The 22,313-nt window shown below is 38.8% G+C and overlaps 1 protein-coding gene across 1 annotated transcript; it reads left to right on the top strand.

Moving 5' to 3' along the window:
- Positions 1 to 1,976: 1,976 nt before the first annotated feature.
- Positions 1,977 to 20,714, top strand: plcd4a (phospholipase C, delta 4a). Its single transcript, XM_059569293.1, has 16 exons — positions 1,977 to 2,408; positions 3,313 to 3,366; positions 3,502 to 3,660; positions 6,141 to 6,369; positions 7,892 to 8,021; positions 8,177 to 8,408; positions 8,660 to 8,861; positions 8,969 to 9,113; positions 11,335 to 11,487; positions 14,772 to 14,939; positions 16,630 to 16,786; positions 16,877 to 16,993; positions 19,258 to 19,433; positions 19,515 to 19,647; positions 20,029 to 20,178; positions 20,255 to 20,714. The coding sequence occupies exons 2-16, from the start codon at positions 3,327 to 3,329 to the stop codon at positions 20,344 to 20,346; spliced, it is 2,283 nt and encodes a 760-aa protein (XP_059425276.1). The 5' UTR covers positions 1,977 to 2,408; positions 3,313 to 3,326; the 3' UTR covers positions 20,347 to 20,714.
- The last annotated feature ends 1,599 nt before the right edge of the window (positions 20,715 to 22,313 follow it).

Raw genomic sequence — 22,313 nt, 5'->3', positions numbered from 1 at the left:
CTGGAAATGTCTAGTGAAATTGCCTTTCTGATCTTAAGGAGGAATTTGGCTATTATAGGAATATTTCAGGCTAGTTTTAAATTACAATTAAAGACCTTATTCGGAATAGACTTTATGAAATGATGTGAATGAAACTGAGGATGTGAAAAGATAGATACATAGTTTGTTCAATACATTAATAGCAATATAATAATAATTACGGAATGGTAATAAGTTTATTTATAATATATATATATATATATATATATAGAGAGAGAGAGAGAGAGAGAGAGAGAGAGAGAAAGACAAACACTATTACATTAAGTGTAAAAAGTGTATATATATACACACACGTACTATTAAGTCCCGTTCACACCAAGAACGATAACTATACAGATGTTAGAGTCCACACCAGCAAATGATATCGTCTGTAAGCACACACTCGTCTGCTGCTATAAATTCTATATTAATATATGTTTTCAAATCAGCAATAATTTATTTTTATGCAGTGTAACCTGAGGTGAATCAGTGGCTAACAGTATGTTTATAATTTGTATAATAAAAGTACTGTTAGCTGTTCAATTTTCTACATCTCTACAACTTGATTATGTCCCATTTTCTTTAAATGGTGAAATCAGGTCTGAGATCCAGTATAGGTGTTCTTGTGCCAATTACAAGCATCATATCAACCGAACGGTCAGCTGAGTTTAGTTGCTAAGTAATCATTATTGTGTAATGAACGATCTGATACGTCGTTAAACACAAGGTAAGAGTTTCACTGAGGCGATGTCTGCAATGGAAAGTGTTTGTCTGCGTGTGTGCGTACAGGAGTCTGGAAGCGCTCCAGGCGCTGGCTCGATGATATAGTGGTTAGGCAGGGACCCCCTTTTAAAGAAGCCAGTGCTGTGTGTGTAAACTGAGCTCAGACACCGAGCTCGGCTGTGTTTTATTCATGAACAGAAACACGAGGAAGGGACAGAGATGAATGGGAGATGAAGCCAGGTTCAAATGAAATTGACCGACGAGACCCCTTGATAGACGCAAATGTGCTTCAGACGAGTTGATTTTTTAATACAATGTGTTTAAAATTAACCTAAAAAGGTTTTAATGCTCTCATTCCCTGTTGGTTGCTTAAGTAACCTGATCCGATCATCTGGGGTCTCCACTAAAGGGCCCCAGTGAGAGAGACCAAGTGAAGACAATAGACTATTGAGCTGTGCTCCACAAACATGCATTAGACTCCCTGAGGCGTGTTTCAGAGGCAGACTGGAAGTGGGTGGCAGTGGCAGTCTGATATATGGCTGTCAAAATAATGAACATTAAGTTGCTTTGATCATATGTATGCAGTGAAGTTATGCTCCTTAGTAATTTTTAGAGGGAGTGCTATTTATACTGTTAAGGTCCTTGCACACGGAGTCCAAAATTTTTGTATACGTTTTTTGTACTAGTCAAAATCAGTCACGCACAGAATGTCACGGTGGCTCTAAATCATCAAAACACCTTTCAAAATGTTGGCTACAAATGCAAATATTTCAGAAAATTAAACCCTAGCTAAATATTTTTGTGATGGATGAAAGTTTCGGAAGCAGTGTGTAAACGTGATTGGCGTAACGGTAGGTATTTCTTTTTAAACGTGCAAAAATTCCAATCGAAAATTTCATACTCCTTAAAGGTTTACTCCATCCACCAAATTTTTTTGTCATTATTCACTAACCCCCATTTCTTTAATTCGTTTCAAACCCGTAAAAGCTTAATTCGTCTTTGGAACACAATTTAAGATATTACATATTACAAAGTTGTTTGCCTTCAAACCAAAGCATAAATACATGTAAAAAAAAAATGTCTTAAAGACATCTAATAAACATCTATTGACATCTGATAGGAATCGTCTAATAGATGTATTGGAGATGTACAAACACTAGAAAAAATGTCTTGTAGATGTCGGATAGATGTCTCTATAGATGTATAGATGTCCATCTATACAGGCACATGTACGTGTCACATTTGCACGTTTATTTGGTCATGATTAAAGCTTTAGTTGTCACACCACAGGAATGCAACACTCCAATTACACAATGTGCCGGATTGTGTTTCCACCTCAAAACTGACATACCCTTGTTTTATGTTTACAGTGGACAGGGAGACACAAGACACAAGGGAAGTTTTTGACTCCCAAAGACAGAGAGGAGACAGAAAGTGTATTTTGAGGACAAGGGGCCCTTGTAGGCATAGAATAGTGTGTTTTGCTGTGGATCTGTGGGTGTGTGTGTTGTGCGTCAGAGGGAGGTGTGTTGTGGTACGATCAGCTCTGGTGAGATGTGGACAATCAGTCCGGCTCTGTTGCAGCGGGGGCCACATTACACCGGCTTCTCCTTAGTTATGCTCCTCTTCAAAGCTCAAATACAGATCCAACTATGAGCCCACAGAGGGTAAGACTTCCTTTAACCCTGAGATAGTGAATATTATTATTGTTCTCAGCTCCTTGGCTGTGAAAGTATTTTTACAGGATACCTGTTCGTAACTGGTGCTTGTTTTGTCTTTCTGCTTACAGTTAAAATGTTATTTTTAATACTTGTATATATTCATTGAAATTTTATAGTAGTTATTTATATTATTTGTATTTTTAATGGAAAATATTTAAATTAAAACATAAAATACATTTAAAAGTACATTTAAAAAAACATGGCTAGCTTGAGGTCATTTTTTTTTAGATGAGCTCTCCTAGTTTTATTTTAGTATACTCATAAATTCAGTTTTTTCTGATTTTGCATGACTGTGCAGTATTTGAAGGCAAGTGTGAGATGCTTTCACATTGAACAGATCCGTACAAACATTAGAGAGTCTGAGGCAACAGCTCTAGTGCTGTTCCCTGTATTAAAGCCAGATGTCCAGGGGCTTTTCACTAACAACAGCCATTTATACCTATGGAAAAGTTTTGTTTGAGGGGGTGCATATGTATTTGTTTAAAAGCAGTGAAAAGGTTAAAAAAATTCTTTTAATATTATTAGTAATGCAGTTCAGTTTTTTTTAAATATATCTGAATATTCTACATTTTTTTGCAATGTTTGTGTGTTTTTTCTTTTGAAATTATTGCTGATGGCGTTATGCTTTTATTAATAAAATTATACTGTTACATATAAAATCTAGCTTTTCATATAAGGGGATGTCCCAAGTATACCTTTTTAATGCATGGTTTTAAAATTTACAGGCGTAAATGTTATTGTATAAATGTGTAACCATTTGCTGTGAAATGTATGATGTCTCTTAATAATCTTTACTCCGCTTCATTCAGTGTGACTCATTCATATATTCTCTCTCTTTATTCTAAAACAGGATACACCTAAAAAATGACAGAACGACAAATGGCTTCTACCGAAAGGAGCCTACGTAAGTTGAAACTATGGGGAAAAATGCATGTTTTTAGCTTGTGTTTACAATGTGCTAGGAATCTGGGTCAGGTGCATTACCTGTTGTCTGACCCCTCCTCACCCTCTTCGTCTCCTGTACTGTCTTACTCCTCAGGTATCCAGGCTGATGACGACCTAAAGTCTATGTTTGTTGGCACAGTGATGAGAAAAATCAAGTCTCGCACTTGGAAAAAGCAGCGTTATTTCCGTCTACAAGAAGACTGCATGACTATCTGGTATAAGAGCAAGAAAGCAGGAAATGCACACTCCACCTGTAAGTAGTGCTGACAAGATCCATATTGTTCCAGTGGCTCAGTGGTAGAGCACTGCGTTCAATTCCCAATGAACACACATACTGGTAAAAAAAAGAAAAGAAATGTATAGCCTGAATGCACTGTAAGTAACTCTGGATAAAAGCTTCCGCTAAATGTATAAATGTAAATGTAAATCCACAAGCTGTAATTATTAGTCCTTTATCCAAAGCAACATGCGATTTAACATGAAGAATCGCATATGCCAGGGGTGTCCAGTCCTTCTCCTAGAGGGCTTGGAGAGGAGAACTGCAATACACCCTTATACATTTTGTATTGATCCTGAAGACCTTCATTAGCTGGTTCAGGTTTATTTAATTGGGACTGGAGCAAAACTCCGTTGGAAGGTGGCCCTCCAGGAGCAAGATTAGACTTATAACAATTAGAGTAATTGTTATGAGAAACCTGAGTTTAAGTATCTTACTTAAATCTCATTAGTAATTGTCCATGGATCAACTCTTGTGATTGAACCTCTAACCAGCCTGGAAAAACTGCACCATTACTCTAGGCATAAATATAGCAGCCATCTAAATATAAAATATTTTCAAAACCCATAGATCAGCACTGGACAACTTCAGTCTTGGAGGGCCTGTGCCCTGCACAGTTTAGCTCCAACTTTCAAACACACCCACCTGTATGTGACGAATAAAAATCTTAAATCTTGAATCTGTAGTTTTCTAATAATCTTGAATGCATTGCTTAGCTTGTTCTGGTGTCTTTGTTTAGGGTTGGAGTTAAACTTTACGTGACAGTGGCCCTCCAGGGCTTCATTCCAGTTCTAACTTCCCTCCGTCTTGTTTACTCGGATGTATATCATTGATTATGTTGCATGGGTGCCCACTTCTGGCACAACCCTTGGAATAGGCTGAACTGGAACGTCTTATCCCCTTGTTCACCTATGGCACTTTTCCACTGCTTGATACAGCACGGTACGGTTTGGTACGGTTTACTTTTAGGGGGGTTTTCAAACTGTACCATTACCAAAAAGTGATGTGTAAACTCTGCTGATCACAGATTAGCTGGAGAGAATCGTCACTGTGTCACTGAACTTGCGAGACAAACACAAAAGAACTGCTAGATTTAAATCAGCACAGCCAGCGAAGAATAGAGTGCTAATGTTTTGAATGAGTGCACCTTTTTTTAACAACCAAAAAATGGCTGTTTCATTGTCTGTTGAAGAAGGGCAGATGTTCCTCTCATTGAAGGCAGAGGAGCAGATCCAGCCAGAGCTTTATGGGGTGATATGGAATGAAAAAGTTTTTCACGAGTCATGGCAGTAGAAGTTGGTGCAACAGTAACGACGTGAATAATCCCGCCCTCTCTAAAGTTGTACTGCACTGCAGTGGACCAAATGCAATGTCTCCAATGCAAACCGAGCTGAGCCATACCGAGCCGAGTCGTACCTCGCAGTGGAAAAGCGCCATTACAATGTGCTATAGAGTTGGTTTATTGTTTACATTTTTCCCGTAATGAATTTGTTTGGTGCAGCATTCTATATGTATATAGGTATGCTTGGGCTGTTATAAAATGTAAAAAAAAAAAAATCATTTATATATCATAAAGTTGTTAGGGGTGGGGGTAAATTAAACGCGATCTGCGATGACGTCATAGTGATGTTGCATTGTTGTCTATAGAGCAGCCTGAAGTGTGCATAAGAAGCAGACTCGCTTCCTCTGTCAAAATCGAGGGGTTGAGGGTATGTCCATGTAAACTTCCCTCATCCACTTGACAAAGTGAAACACACTTCAAAATGGCGGCAGGGATTTCTCTGAGGGTAAGTGCATAGGCAAGTTTGCGAGTGCGTTTCTAAAAGTGAACTGGAATGCAGCGAAGGAATAAAAATGCAGAACCCTGCTCTAGGCAAGGTTCTGTTCCTGGGGGTTCAGCATCATCCAGAGTTTAGCTCTAATTTGCTCCAACACACCTCCCTGGAAGTTTGTGGTAATTGCAAATACCTTGATTAGCTATTTTAGGTGTGTTTAATTTTGGTTGGAGTCTGCAGAACATTGGCCCACCAGAAGCAGGATTGGACGCCCTAGCTCTAGACTGGATGTAGAGTTTGGGTGAGGGTCAAAATTTGAGTCGTAATCTTCTTTTATTTTGGTGTTGAAATCTCTTGAAACCACATAAATGTTGCATTTGTATGGGTCTGAGTCCTGATTGGCCAAATATTGGTCTGGTCTCCAACTCTTAGGGAAGGGGTTCTCAACTCTAGCCCTGGAGGTCCACTTTCCTGCAGAGTTTTGCTCCAATCCTAATCAAATACATCTGAACACTCAAATCAAAGGACTTCAGGATCACTAGAAAGTTATAGGCAGGTGAGTTTTATCAAGGTTGGAGCTAAACTCCACAGGAACGTGGACCTCCAGCGCTAGAGTTGAGAACCCCTTGTTTTGTGGTTCAGGGGATGGTTAAGTAAATGTTTTTCTATATGTTTCTATAGTTTCTGTGGGTGATGTGGAAGCTGTGCGGGAAGGGCACCAATCTGAGGTTCTGCTCAGCATTGCTGACGAGTTCCCTTCTGACCGCTGCTTCACCCTTGTGTTCCGTGGTCGACGAGGCAACTTGGACCTAGTGGCTGAATCAGCAGGTGAAGCGCAATCATGGATTAAAGGGATACGCAAACTCATTGATAACCTGGAGAACATGGGGCAGAGAGAGAAACTAGACCAGTATCCTTCACTGTCACTCTTTATCTGCCTGTCTATCATTCCACTCTCTGTCCATCTTACACACACAAGGTTTCAGGCAGGCTAAAAGGCATTAAAGGACACTTAAATACACTGGAACTGCAGCACGTCTGATCCATTTACCGGCTTTCACTCCATGTTATGCAACATGATTTATGCAAGTTGGACACGTTCCTGGGACAACATTCCTCTTTCTTAAAGTTATAACCCTATCACTTTCTATGCTTGGATTGATGTCCAAACCCCTAGTTTGAGACCTTAAAGGGATACTCCACCCCAAAATGAAAATTTTGTCATTAATCACAAACCGGAAGGCTTTTTACTGTCCCATAGACTGCCAAGTAAGTTAGGCCTGGTTCACACCGGACGCCGAAGCGACGCGGAAGCGGCGCGGAACGGAGGCCGCTTCCTTTCGGCGCCCATGTTAACCTATGATGTCGTTCACACCAGACGCGGAGCACCGCGGCGTGCCGCTGCCGGCCCGCGCCGTGAAGTGCCAGTTTCGGCGTCTGGTCTATTTTTTGCGCGAGCCGCGAGCGATCCGCGTCAATTCAAGCAGGAAGTCCCACCAAGAAACACGAGACAATCCGGTCAATTGTCAAAATATAAGCAATTTTTAAATTAAAATACCGCGAGTGACAAATGCGATCATATTTGTGTATCTAAACAGACTAGAAAAATGAAAAAAAAAAATAAAAAAAAACAGCACACAGAACAACGGGAGCGGGTGGACTACAGGGCGGGTGGGAGGGGGTGGGGGTTATTTACTTACCCATGATGTGCTCTGAATAAACAACAACTGAGCAGAATCGCTTCTCGACCGCTGCGGAGAATACGCGTCTGGTGTTAACAGGCAGGCGCCGGACCGTGCGTGATTTTCCGTTCCGGCGTCCAGTGTGAACCAGGCATTATACTTTCAAAGTCCAGAAAAGTATTAAAGATGTTGTCAGAGTAGTCCATCTGCCGTCAGTTGTTCAACCGTAACATTATGACGCGATAAGAATACTTTTTTGTACACAAAAAAAAATAACGACTTTATTCAACAATTCATCTCTTCTGTTTCTCTCCTCATCTCCATAGCACCATTTTGGAGATTATGAGCTGAACGCAGGCAGCGTTTGAAAGAGAACAGCACAACCATGTGGCACCACTAATTCAGAAGAGCATATGCTGCCTGCGTTCAGCTCATAACCTCTGGACTATTCTGATTACATCTTTCATACTTCTCTGGACTTTGACAGTGTAACTTTCTTGGCAGTCCATGGGATAGTAAAAAGCCTCGTGGTTTTCATCCAAAATATCTTAAATTGTGTTCCAAAGATGAATGAAGCTTTTACAGGTTTGGAACGACATGGGAGTAAGTGATTAATGACCATTTTCATTTTGGGGTCGAGTATCCCTTTAACTTCCAGCTCTTAAACATAACCCTAAAATCAGTTGATAAGAACTCTACTTTGGTAAATCATACCAAGCATTTCAGTTTTCCCTTAAATGCTGTTTCCAGATGGATCTGTGATTGGTTTAAAAGGGCAGACAAAAACAGAGATGGACGGATGAACTTTAAGGAAGTCCGAGATCTGTTGAAGATGATGAATGTGGACATGAACGAGCACCACGCTCTTCGTCTCTTTACAGTAACTGCACATTTATGGACAATCTTCTGTTTTTCTATTGTGCCACTTGATGTAGCTTCAGTTCAATGACCGTTTTGAAACTAGACGTTATTTGGTGATCCATTACCAAGCAGTTGTTTGTATTTTTACATTTTGGAACTTCTATTGTTCTGCAGATGGCAGACAAGTCTCAATCAGGAACTCTTGAAGATGATGAATTTGTGATGTTCTATAAGATGTTGACTCAGCGCGAGGACGTCCTGCGAGTGTTTCAGGAATATTCGGCCGATGGGCAAAAGTTGACACTCCAAGATCTGAAAGATTTCTTACAGGAGGAACAGCTACACAAGGACGGAGTTCAGCAGTATGCACTAAAACTCATAGAATGCTATGAACCTTCAGACACAGGTAACTAACATGGTTGTACTTTTCTTTCTCAATTTTCTTCAAAGCTTAGGTTATTTGTATTTTAATATCCATTTCCCAATGATCTCTTTAGATCATCCTTGGTGGTTTTGGTTCTTATCCCAAACAAATTTTTTACTTTCAAACTTCTCAGACTCCATAACTTTTAGTTCCAGGTATCCTAATGCTGCATTTTGTGTTCTTGACATCTTGGCTTAACTTTCAATGCATTCGTTTACCCTATGTTCCTTTAGCAACAATGCTACAAGTGATGACGTTTGATGGTTTTCTGATGTACCTGACCTCACCAGAAGGCTCTATCTTCAACCCTACTATGGTGGATCTCTACCAGGACATGACTCAGCCTCTTTGTCATTACTTCATATCATCTTCTCATAACACATACCTTTTGGAAGACCAAATCAGAGGACAAAGCAGTGTGGAAGGCTATATACGGTACACATGTTTTCAAAAACGTATTTTAAGTAGGCATTGCCTTTAATTCTTAAAACTTCAATTATTCTTTATATTTATTAATATGTACTTATATGTTTGCATTTTAGAGCTCTGAAACGTGGCTGTCGATGTGTAGAAGTGGACTGCTGGGATGGACCAAATGGAGAACCAATTGTCTACCATGGACACACGTTCACTTCGAAGATCTTCTTCAAGGATGTTGTCACTGTGCTGGGTGACTATGCATTTAAAGTATGTCTCAAACTAGGGCTTTGTTTTCATTCACTCTTTTACAACTGCACATTCATAACAAAAAAATATTTTCTAATACTGCAGTACTAGATATGTCATTTTAATGATTGCCATGGTATTAGCATAATGATAGTGTTCAACATAATTTATTAGCATGGTACCATTTTGAAACATGTTATTACCATGATAACTTTCTTTTAAACAATACTGTACCACAATATGGTGATGTCAACAGGTGACAATACCATAGGTGTGTCAAAGAATACCAATGTATTGGCAAACAAAAAATCATAGTATTGCCTTAGTAAATAAAAGGTTTTTGGACTTTTACTATGATATTTTTGAAAGCATTTTGTAAATATCATGTTACATGCATGTAATATTTCAAAATATACCATAGTATTGTCAGCTGATTCTACAACCCGAATTCCGGAAAAGTTGGGACGTTTTTTAAATTTTAATAAAATGAAAACTAAAGGAATTTCAAATCACATGAGCCAATATTTTATTCACAATAGAACATAGATAACGTAGCAAATGTTTAAACTGAGAAATTTTACACTTTTATCCACTTAATTAGCCCATTTCAAATTTAATGCCTGCTACAGGTCTCAAAAAAGTTGGCACGGGGGCAACAAATGGCTAAAAAAGCAAGCAGTTTTGAAAAGATTCAGCTGGGAGAACATCTAGTGATTAATTAAGTTAATTGATATCAGGTCTGTAACATGATTAGCTATAAAAGCTTTGTCTTAGAGAAGCAGAGTCTCTCAGAAGTAAAGATGGGCAGAGGCTCTCCAATCTGTGAAAGACTGCGTAAAAAAATTGTGGAAAACTTTAAAAACAATGTTCCTCAACGTCAAATTGCAAAGGCTTTGCAAATCTCATCATCTACAGTGCATAACATCATCAAAAGATTCAGAGAAACTGGAGAAATCTCTGTGCGTAAGGGACAAGGCCGGAGACGTTTATTGGATGCCCGTGGTCTTCGGGCTCTCAGACGACACTGCATCACTCATCGGCATGATTGTGTCAATGACATTACTAAATGGGCCCAGGAATACTTTCAGAAACCCCTGTCGGTAAACACAATCCGGAAATCACAGACGCCGTGTCCTCCAGGCTAAAGAGGAGGGAGACCTTCCAGCATGTTATCAGCGTTCGGTTCAAAAGCCAGCATCTCTGATGGTATGGGGGTGCATAAGTGCATACGGTATGGGCAGCTTGCATGTTTTGGAAGGCTCTGTGAATGGTGAAAGGTATATAAAGGTTTTAGAGCAACATATGCTTCCCTCCAAACAACGTCTATTTCAGGGAAGGCCTTGTTTATTTCAGCAGGACAATGCAAAACCACATACTGCAGCTATAACAACAGCATGGCTTCGTCGTAGAAGAGTCCGGGTGCTAACCTGGCCTGCCTCCAGTCCAGATCTTTCACCTATAGAGAACATTTGGCGCATCATTAAACGAAAAATACGTCAAAGACGACCACGAACTCTTCAGCAGCTGGAAATCTATATAAGGCAAGAATGGGACCAAATTCCAACAGCAAAACTCCAGCAACTCATAGCCTCAATGCCCAGACGTCTTCAAACTGTTTTGAAAAGAAAAGGAGATGCTACACCATGGTAAACATGCCCCGTCCCAACTATTTTGAGACCTGTAGCAAATCAAAATCAAAAGAAATCAAAATTGAAATGAGCTCATTTTGTGCATAAAATTGTAAACTTTCTCCGTTTAAACATTTGCTATGTTATCTATGTTCTATTGTGAATAAAATATTGGCTCATGTGATTTGAAAGTCTTTTAGTTTTCATTTTATTAAAATTTAAAAAACGTCCCAACTTTTCCGGAATTCGGGTTGTATTACTATACTTTGGTGCCACAGTACTTTTTTTTATAAGGGGGTGATGTCTCATAGAAATACCATGTAGCCATACATGTCCATAATTCTTAATACTTTAAATAACCCTCTTGGTTACGTTCTTCATCTCTGAGCCTTCTAAACTGGTTTAAAGTACTTTACTAGCTTGCATTTTTGTGTGTGTGACAGACTGGGGCCAGGTTCACTCTGAGCCAGGGCACCATGCCCTTCTGTTTTGGTGTAATGTGATCTAGGGCAGTCGACCCCTGCTTGGCAGTGTGTGAACTGCAGTTCTTTGTTGAGTGTTCCATTTCACTCCATCACTTATACACACACAGTCTCTCTCTCTCCCCTCCACAGGCATCACAGTATCCTGTCATCCTGTCTATTGAGAACCACTGCAGTGTGGAGCAGCAGACAGTCATGGCACAACACCTCACCCAGATCCTGGGAGACAAGTTGCTGAAAAGCCCTTTAGATGGAAAGTTTCCCATTGGTCTACCATCTCCTGAGGTGAGCCGGAGAGCATGGATGGATGCAGTTACTTAAACAAGTACATCTACTTAACGAGTCAACTTAATTGCTGGTTAATGAGCAGTAAAAGTCTAGCACTGGTCATTCATCTTGAAGAGTCAAAGTTCTCAAAGTTTCCACCCACGAGCAGACATTGCATCAGAGTTCAGATTGTGACCTCTCCAGGATACATTCACTTTCTCCGGCTGTTCACCTGGGGCAGAAGCCATATGATCTATGTCCATGTGACATAGCCACGCTGAATTATTAAAGCCAAGGACCCTGCAAAGAAAGACCATCTCAGACTAGCATACACTGCCTTGCTTGTCAAGGCTAATTTAGGCTAGGTGTTTCTGCTAAAACTTGCTAACTGGAGGCCTGCACACCACCATCATCATTTCAGCAGGGTCTAAGCAGAAGTGCTATATATTACTGACAAGACCATCATAGCTGTTAGCCATTATCGAAACTTAACTGAACACCATGGTCTTCCCGTTGAACCTAACTGACTAAGGAAATCTTACTGGTTTAGGTGCAAATTCATTGCATTCCTATTTAGCCAACCACTATTAAAGGCACACCTAATTTGTGTGTCCATGTGTCCACTGTTTAAGTCTTACTGTATGAGATTTCTGATGCTTGTAGTGTTTTCAAAAGTACAGACCACAATATCATTCAGTTTGGACATTTTAAAAACATCCATTTCCTGCTAACATTTCAGCACTGTTGAGCATATCCTTAAACAGCGCTGATTGGTCAATGTGTTCACGTGCTCAATAGATATGACTGTGATTGGCTACAATGATCATCGCTTTACGCTCTTCACTGAGCACTTACACAAAAGCACAAGGGAGCATTTGAAAATCGCATCTATCAGCGGATCCATCTACAGTATGTGCATATATACTAGGGCAGGGATTCTTAACCTTTTTGATGTCGGGGCCCAAATTTTACAGTACAAAGTGGTCCAGAGCCCAATCAGATATTAGCACTGTATTGGTTTATTGATCTCACCCTTGGTTTGATTGTATTCAATAAGTAAATGAAATCCACTTGCAGTTTAACCGTTTATTATTCATGTGTATATAAACCTGCACATACAACAACATGCCAAACACACAATTAATGGAAGAAATCAATCTGCATCAAGAACAAAATTAAAATATTTTACTTAAAAAAAATATATTAATAATATAAATAAAAATAAATAAAATAAAAACAATAAAATGTTTTGCTAAAATAAATTCAAAATAATATTTTTCAAATTAAATAAGTTGTAAATGAAAATTGAAATAGTGCAAATGAAAAAAATATAGCTTTATAATCTACAAAATAAAAAAATAATTATTTTAATTACTTTTTATTCTTTCTAGAAACTGATGCTGTATGTCTGTGTCCATGGCCGCAATACGATTTGGTCTCCCCTTTTCCACTTTAAAAATGTCTCCACCTGTTTCACACATAGGCTACTCCGTCTGCAGTGTGTATGCAGTCTGTGTGCATTTCGCATGTGGTGCAAAAGAAGCACGGACTCATTGAGCTTTCACACAGGACGCGTTTGCAGTCCGCTACTGATCCACGGCTGTTTAGTCCACAAACACAACATTTGTTCATTATTTTATATTTAAAAACAGTCTATGGTCCAACACTGTTTTTCTAACATGGTTAGCTAAATGTTAATGTTTTGTCCGGTTTAATTATGTTTATTCCAGTCATGCAACTCCTGCAGTTAAACTCCACACCACTTCCTTTTTTTAATTGTCCTTGTAAAAAGGATCGGAGGTGTCATATAATAATGTTAGGTTTTTCAACTTTAAGGATGAACCTCTTGTCATCTATTTCTGGCCTCCTAGCATGAATATAGTAATGTGAAATATGATTGGGAATCTGCACAGGGTGTTTATTTTGAAATGCAGATGATTTTTTTTACTTCTATTTTGTATTTTCTGTGCGGTTTGGACGCGGGATGCGTCAGAAATAGACCGGGCACCTATCTTTAGCATAGCGGTGCGGAGAGCTACTTCTGGGACGCTTTTGAAAAGTGCCACGGAGCGTCTGGTGTAAACACAAGCATAGACTAGAGTGACCATGATCAGCTCCGGTAACCGCGTCGGAGCCGTAACACGCCGCGCCGCAGACGTGTGCAGTGGAAATCAGAGGTGAAACAGGCGTAACTTTTGCTACAGGCTATGGTTGACTGAGTGTCTTCTTCTGCTTATTAGCGCTTGTTAAACAACTGAGGCATTACTGCCACTAGTGGTGGGATGGTGTATTGTAACTGTCTCATGGATAACAGTGGTCATTCTGGTGTCTTCAACTGATAACTTGTTTGGTCCCTCGGCCCTCGCGGCCCACAGGTGAAAAAAGGAAAGTTGTTTGCGGCCCTCCAGGTGGCGCTCACGGCCCAAGCGTGGGCCGCAGCCCTATGGTTAAGAATAGGTGTACTAGGGTGACAGATCCGCTGATAAACATGAGTTTCAAACACTCCCCCGTGTGCTTCTATCTAATTCCGTGTCCTAACTACACGTGATGTGACAAGATTTCAGCGACAAGCAATTTGGATGTCCACACTAGACCCGACATGACGTGAACGAATCAATCAAATATCACAGGCAAAAAGAAGCGAGCATGGAGTGAGCACTCTGCTTTTACAATGAAATGGATATGATTATAATCCAATTCAGAAATATTAAACCTTTTTAACATTTGAATGTACATACTGAGTGACTGATACCATCTTTGTTATGGAATATGCTTGTTGCTTTGCAGTGAGTTCACAGTTTTAACATAGATCTTTGCTCTTATTTATTTTCAAGATCTGAAGTAAATCTGTTGTTGTTTTCAGTATGACTATAAATGCAGTATGACAAACAAATGTATGTTGTTGTTCCAGGCAGAAATAGAAACCATTTCTAAAGTAGAAATCTAGCATGTTGCTGTCGTGGCTAATAAGGGCAAAAACTGATTAACATGGAAAAAGATACCTTTTATCGCCTTTAACAACGTCACATTGCATGTAGTTAGGACACGGTGTAAGGGTTTGGTGAAATGATGATCATTTTAGCCAATCAGTCATAATTGTTGAGTGTGTAAACACAATGACCAATCAGCCGTGTTTAAGAATCTGCTCAACAGCACTCAGATGTTAGGGGAAAATTGAAGTTTTTACAATTTTAGTTCCGAATGATATCGCGGTCGGTACTTTTGACAACACTAGATGTTTCCTGATGAAACTGTATCTTCTCCATATTTGTGTGTGTGTGTGTGTGTGTGTGTGTGTGTAGGATCTGAAAGGAAAGATTCTGTTGAAAGGAAAGAAGATAGGTGGATTAGAGGATAGCATGAATGGGGTGGTGGATGACCCTTTGATGGGAGAAGTGAGTGACGAAGAGGAGACTGCTGAAATTGATGATGACCATCATCGCAATGACAGTATACGGCATAGAGTCAAGGTATAGTGATACATTTCAGGAGAGATGTTTGTGTAGATTTTCTAATTGAAGCAGGGGTAATTTATCAAATGATAAAGATGAATTCCACAACCTTGCACTTAAACCATGCTGTGGTGTAGCCATGTCAGAAAAGTGTCTGAACCACAGCAAAGGTGGATTTAAAAACTACCACAGTTGTACCTTTCAACAAGACCAATACCCAGAGGTTACTCAAGGGGGGCTGTTCCTGTAACTAGTACACTCTAAATCACTCTTGGTAAAAGTGGTAGCTAAATGGTTAATTAGTAGTTAACAATGAAATAATGTTCAAGATAATGGGTCGTTTCTAGGATACAATTTCTTTGGCTACTTCATGAGCCAACATATTGTAAAATATTGAATGTCTCACTGGGATTCTTATCAGGTCATGGTGCTGCATCCTCGAGTAAGAGTTACAGTCTGTCATGACTTTAACCACAAGATTCAAATAAAAAATTTGTAACATGTTGAACACTTCGGTTTGATCATCCCTGAGACTTGCACGTCTGATCAGTAGGGTTACTTTGTGCCAAATTCAAGTGAGAAAATCTGGACCGTAGGCAGTTTAAATAATGTAGACCAGCTTGTCTCATGTTGAAGGTAGCAAAATATTCTTAGAGACGAGATGCTCAGTGGCCCTGAAAGCGGGTAGATTTCATAAAGCACTTATGCAAGTTGGATGGGGTGACACTGGAGCAATCTTTGGAAGAAAACAAGAAAATGAAAGAAAGTCATAGATAGTTAAGACAGAAACTGCATATCTTCTGTGGTCTTCTGCTATCTGATATGTGACCATGTGCATTTGCTGGCACTGTTGTTACCATGTGACACTTGATTCTTTGCTGCTGTCAGGGATCACCTCTCTTGGTTTCTCCAATGAGAGATACAGTCATCTTGTTGACTCATCAACTGGAAAAAAAGTTGGTATGAAATTTATAGCTTTCAAATTTGCACACAAGCATTGCTGTCTTGCAGGATAACTCGTTTAAGCCAATTACTAATCTAAATAGTTATTTAGTTAACAAATTTATGCTAAGTGACATACAGTACCATTACTTCGGGGAGTCCCTCTCTTTCTCAATGGTACAATGTTGAAGGATTAACCCTTGCTGGCTTTGGTTGCCAGTGCTGATCTAGGCTTAACCACTCTAAGCCAGCTGAATATCATGTTAAGTTGGCACAGTGGGTTGTCAGGAATTTACCCAACATAAGGTAGTGTAAGATGAAGCCAGGTGGATACCTGGCCTTATTATCCAAAGGGTCGTCTGTCATGACATTGTTTAAGGTAGTTCTGGGTTCAGTGGTTTAGGACACAGAACTAAATGCTTGCAGTAAAACCACATCATACAATCTAGCTAGCACCCTTCTCAAATATCACAGCCATTTCTTTAAGTTTTCTATGCTGCTAACCTAGTTAAAATCCTGGTACAATCAGTCCTTGCTCCTTAACAACTTGCTCCTGAGATCAACAAAAGTGCTTCTCAGATCTTGAATAGCTTAAGCTGGAGTTTAGCTGGGTTAGCTGGTTGGCCAGTTTACCCCAAAGACCTGACCAGCTTGACAAATGCCAACAACCCCTAGCAAACCACCTTAGGAAGGAGGTAAAAATGAAAACAAAGACGATCTCAAATTGTTTTTCTAACCTGTTAAAGACCTTTGTTTTACCGTCTAGAAATCCAAGCAGAGTCTCTCTAAAGAGCTGTCGGACTGTGTGGTTTACTGCAAGAGTGTCCACTTTAGCAGCTTTAAACATTCACGAATTCAATCCAAGTTTTACGAGATCTCCTCCTTCACGGAGTCTAAGGCCCGGAAACACATAAGGGAGGCAGGTAAAGGAAACATGAGACTGCTTATAACAGTTCATAAATAATTTTTTTAGAGAATCATATTGTCTTACTGTGTATGTCTCTGTGCTACAGGAGCAGAGTTTGTTCTCCATAATGCTCGTCAACTGAGCCGGGTTTACCCCAGTGGTTTAAGAACTGACTCATCCAACTTCAACCCACAGGACATGTGGAACGCAGGGTGCCAAATTGGTGAGTGTACCAGTTTAAAAATAATGGTTGAAATGTATATATTCCATAATTCATGAGATTATTGCTTAGAATGATTCCTAGCTTAGCTAAGATTAATGAGGCTTTCATGGAATTTTTTAATATTCTGTTGCTAAACATTGCATAACCATCTATAAGATATTTGTGATAAAGCAGATTTGATTAATAGTTCTTGGGTCAACTAGAAATTAGTCTGGCTAGCCTGTTAAAAAAAGTGCTTTAACCAGCCTAGCTTTAAGTGATGTGCTTGTTGTAGTTAACCATCAAGCTGGTTGTTCTAATTTAGTTTGTTGGTTTTAGAGAAATTTTAGGCACTTACCAGTTGTTCATACTAGGAGATCAGCTAACTGGCTAAATCAGCTGAACACTACCAACCTGACCAGGGATGCGTTTTCCAAAATCACCGTAATGCCAACTATGGTCGCAAGTTCCATCATTACCAACATGGTTCAACGAACATTCGCAAACAGCATAACAGACTTATGTAGTTGGAACTACAGCTCTCGACCTGTGGTTAGAAGCATAGTTATGTTTCTTGTTAGTAAGTCATATGGGCTTAAATAAATATGCTCTTGGGCACAATAAACAGTCTTACTTGCAGTACAATCTATATCTTCCATTCTATGTTAATATAAATGCATTTTAAACGATGGAGATTCGATCATGTTCGAGAAACAGTCATGACTAGCTAGTTTGTTTTCACAACAATGCATCGTACTATGGTGGTTAATCAGCGAGTTACATGGTTGTATGGGAAACTTAACCTACCACACGCTGGGAGACCAGCTAAAACATCTTAAAGGGGAACTACCTTTTTTATTATTTTGTACTGTTCTCTGAGGTAACATAATAGCTATTAGTAATGAAGTAATAGGCTATTTTCTGTCCTGTTTTGACCCCCCTCATCTGTAAACTCTGCTTGAATAGGTGTGGTGGTGTAAGGTCCACGAATTGGCCCAACGGAGGTATCCAATGGTGGATGAAGGTTTCCTGCGCTACTAGAGTCAACCAGTTAGTCAGAAATCTAGAATCTTACCTGATCTCACAGTGTGTACTGTCCATCTCAGAAGATCAAAGTGTCTGAGGTTCTCTAAATCATACAGTAGATTGTAGACTCGGAAGTAAAAGACCACTGCTATTATTGGCTAAAACTTGTGTATGTTTGACAACCTACATCCTTCAAAGATGGACACTTCTCACTCCACAATTGTGTGGCGCGACATTACTGTTGGATCCAATAAATTCTGAACAGAATTGTTTTTTTTTCTATCTTTCTGAAAATCCTGCGTCGAATTGTGCCTTGTTTGTTTGTAAACAAATCTGCAGAAAATGAAGTAAACAAAGGACCAAGTTATTAATGACATGGTCTGGAACTTCATTAAAAATAAAGTTCATCCACTCTTTCCTAACATTGGGATAGGAAGGAAAGCAATGCAACGACCACAAAGTTTTTCCACAACTTGCCACTGCACAACGTATTGTTGTCTTCAGGACCATCTTTACTATTTTCTGTATAGAACAGTGTATGGACCAGGCCAATTGTCACTCAAAACTAGCCAAATTGTGTATCGAGGGTAAAAAATCTGGTACAGTCCCCACATTCCTGGGCTTAAAATAGATGTTTTTTGGCAAGGTACCCCTGGTAAAATTTGCATTGCAGGGGCTAAATATCATGTTATTGGGGTCACAACAACCTGCAGCAACAGTATTAAAGTAGCCTAATTCCACGGGAATACCGCGGACTTTGCAATATTGGCGTAGATCTGCGTTTGTCTCTCTCGTTATTTACTTATCACGTAAAACGGTGGGCGGAGCTAAACAGGCAGTATGGGGTGCGGAGGTGGTGGTAAACAACACTATTATGACAAAAAGTGGCACATTCCACAACCTGTCGTTTAGTCAGACTGCCTTTCATTATTAGCTGTTTTTAGACTAACGAGAAAGTTTTGAGTTCTGATTAAGAGGATGTTTTTATAGTATAATGACCTCATGTCAAAAGATTTTTATTTCTTAGATCAAGACCCCCTTAAACCAATGAAGACTATTCAAAATTGATGAGCATTGCTAGTTAACTAGCCAACATATCACTAGTGTAACAGCCTAAATAACCATTCTTTATTCATAAAAATAGGAAATGTTCCAATAGACATTGTTTTAGGCAGGATCTCTTACTACTAAATACACATGGTGGTAAATATTTTTCATTGTTAAGTGTAGCATTCCCTTCTCTTCCCTTCCCTTCCCAGTTGCTCTGAACTTTCAGACCGCAGGGGTTGAGATGGATCTGAACGATGGCTTATTCAGTCAGAATGGACATTGTGGCTACGTACTGAAACCAGCATTCATGAGCAACACTGATGAAAGGTTTGACCCAGAAAGCCCCCAAAATGACGCCTACAAGCCGCTTAGCCTGTCTATTCAGGTACAAACCTGAATTTCTGTGTATGTCCTGGCGTTATTACATGTATATGCTAAACCTGCATATACTGTGTGACCTTTTCAGGTAATCAGTGGCCAACAGCTTCCCAAGGTAAATATCAAGGAGGGCTCAATCATCGATCCCCTCGTTCGGGTGGAAATTCACGGCGTACCACTGGACCAGGCCAAGCAGGAAACCAGATACATTGACAACAACGGTCAGTTAAAACATATAGGACGGAGTTGTGTCTAGACTGAGAAAGCCTAGACGCAGTTAAACCAGAGATCTAGTTGCATTTGAAAGACTAAACAAAACTTGAAACAAATCTTGTTTTCGAACGATTGGTTTTGGACATGCGCTAACGTCCACAGTGAACGTAGAATATTTACATATTGTATATTACTGTAACTTTTTCATGATTGTATTCACTTCTGAGCAGTTGAATTAGTCCTGTGATTAATACATTTGTAAAAATGCAAATATTTCAATTAATATGAGGTCATAAATTATATTTGTACAATACTTTGCTTTAAAGTTGCACTTTTTTCATTTGTTGATAAAGCTTGAAATTTTGTCAGCTACACATTTGTCTCTACAGGTTTTAACCCAGTATGGTACGATACGCTTCAGTTCACAATTCACGTCCCTGAATTAGCGCTGGTACGGTTTGTCGTGGAGGACTATGATAAAACATCAAAGAATGACTTTGTGGGGCAGTTTACTCTCCCTTTCACCTGTATTCAGCCAGGTACGTCTCCTTTCCATCAAATTCATCAAAAATGTATCCTCTTGTTAATACCAAGCACGTTTTTTCTTCCTTGTAGGATATCATCACATTCATCTCCTGTCTAAGGACGGCACCAGCATACCTCCTTCCTCGCTATTTGTTAATGTCCGGATAACTAAACAAACGTAAACTTACTTAAAGTTGTCTTACACTGACACATGCACAAAAGAAACTAAAAAACGCAACAATTTTAAGTCTTCCAAGTCAATGCTTGTTTTCAGATTGCTGACATTTTAATAAGTACAGTAAAAGTGTAATAAAAAGTAACTTTTAAGGTAAATTTGTGTTGCTATAGATTTAGTTAATTTGTACGCCAAATACTTTTATAGTTATTTTATTTACTGTTATTAAGATTTTTGTGATTGTAAGGAGCTGTATCTAAATATAACTTCAGTGCGATATAGGTCCAGGTTGTTTTAACTTTAAAATTAAAAGGAAAATAGAAAATTATATTTGCATAAGGAATTAATCCAATTTTGGTTTGTTTTTAGGTTTTGTTTTTAGCCCTATAAATTAGAATACATTTACTTGAGATGCAAAATGACTTAGATGATATAAAAATTCTTTATAAAAATATACCACAATTGAGTGAGTTTTTGCTTAAAACAAGAAAAAATAACAGTGAAGGAAAAAAATACCAGTGGAGTCAGAAAAGTAATTTTGGTTTCCTTTTAAATTATTTTTTATTGCCCCATATTTGGCAGAGATTTTTTATTGTCTTGTTTTAAGCAGAGACTAAACATATTTTAGGACATTTTTCAAGATTTATAAATGTATTTTAATTTAAGAATGTTTAGATATTTGCACTTAAAACAAGACTTGTTGTTGTTGTTGTTGTTGTTTTTAAGCAGTGTGACCTGTATATTTCATATGAGATTCACCCGATGTAATTTTTACCATGCATGACAAGTCTTAACATCTTGCTTTATGTATTTTAGAAATATTTCAATAGAAATAGTTTTGTTTTTTTAATCGTACCACTACATTTCAGTAATACTTACACTGTGTGTGTTAACTGCTCCTATGGAATAAAGTACAGAGATAATGGGCTCAGGGGCTCAATTACAATCTTACTTTGGCCCTGAAGTACCTCAGGGGCCAGACTCAGTTAGGCTACACAGAAATACAGAAGGAGGGCAGTGAAAATTACCCCACCAATAGTACCTGGATACAGTTTACCATCGTATACATTTCAAAATTGCACCAAAGATGTATAACTTAAAGTAGATTATTCTGAATCATGTCAAGACATTTGTTAAATTACACGTATGCTGCTCGACTAATAGTGTTATATTTTTATATTTCTAAGCTGTGTATGAGCTTGATCTATACTGTTTTTGTAATATTGTTCAACTATCTGTAAACTGTCTGTTTTGCTTGTGTGTGTATATATATATATATATATATATATAAATATATGCATGTATTTATTTGCCATATTAATTAAAGAATTAAGATAATTTTGAAAGGAGTTCCTGTTTCTGTCTTACCAGTTATAAATGAGAATAAACAACTTGGTAAGACCGAGGTGACTAAAAAGGATCTCCAAACTCTTATAAAGATCACTGAGGTATACGGTTGGGCTGTGACTGCTCAAAATTCAATGCAAATACTCAATACCAAATGATAAACAGAATAAATTATGCCTGCTCTGACCACCCCAGGTTGTAATTTTTGTGTAAATGAATTTATTCCACCTCTGGGCCGCATTAAACTGTGTAAAGACACTAAAACGCCACTTCTGTGCCAACTTTGATGTGTAAATTTCATTTACTACCAAACAGCACTAAAGAGGTGCTACTGAAACGGCATTTAGGGTCTTTACAAAGGTTCAGAGATGGCATAAATGCATTTACACAGCAAACAGAACTATGCTTTGATATTAGGAGTGAAGTAAAATAAAGTCAGGTCAGAGCTGGCTCAATTTAGTCTGGCTTTTATGCAGCATTACATTTTTACACAGGCACAAAGCAGCCCTTACGAAAATTTACCAGGATTTTACTACAAATAAAAGTCCACAAGTTTACTATAGTTAAACTGTGGTAACAACAAATTAACCACTAACACTAACCTTAGTTTAACCATGGGAACTGACA

Source organism: Carassius carassius, chromosome 16 (assembly GCF_963082965.1).
Source record: "Carassius carassius chromosome 16, fCarCar2.1, whole genome shotgun sequence".
NCBI lineage: Eukaryota > Metazoa > Chordata > Actinopteri > Cypriniformes > Cyprinidae > Carassius > Carassius carassius.
This window is presented reverse-complemented; position numbering and strand designations above follow the sequence as displayed.

Excerpts from the sequence above, each read along its gene's own strand:
- plcd4a (XM_059569293.1), top strand. The coding sequence starts at position 3,327 with ATGACAGAACGACAAATGGCTTCTACCGAAAGGAGCCTAC. Across the intron at positions 6,370-7,891 it reads CAGAGAGAGAAACTAGACCA|ATGGATCTGTGATTGGTTTA; the intron begins GTATCCTTCACT and ends TGCTGTTTCCAG. Across the intron at positions 9,114-11,334 it reads TGGGTGACTATGCATTTAAA|GCATCACAGTATCCTGTCAT; the intron begins GTATGTCTCAAA and ends TCCCCTCCACAG.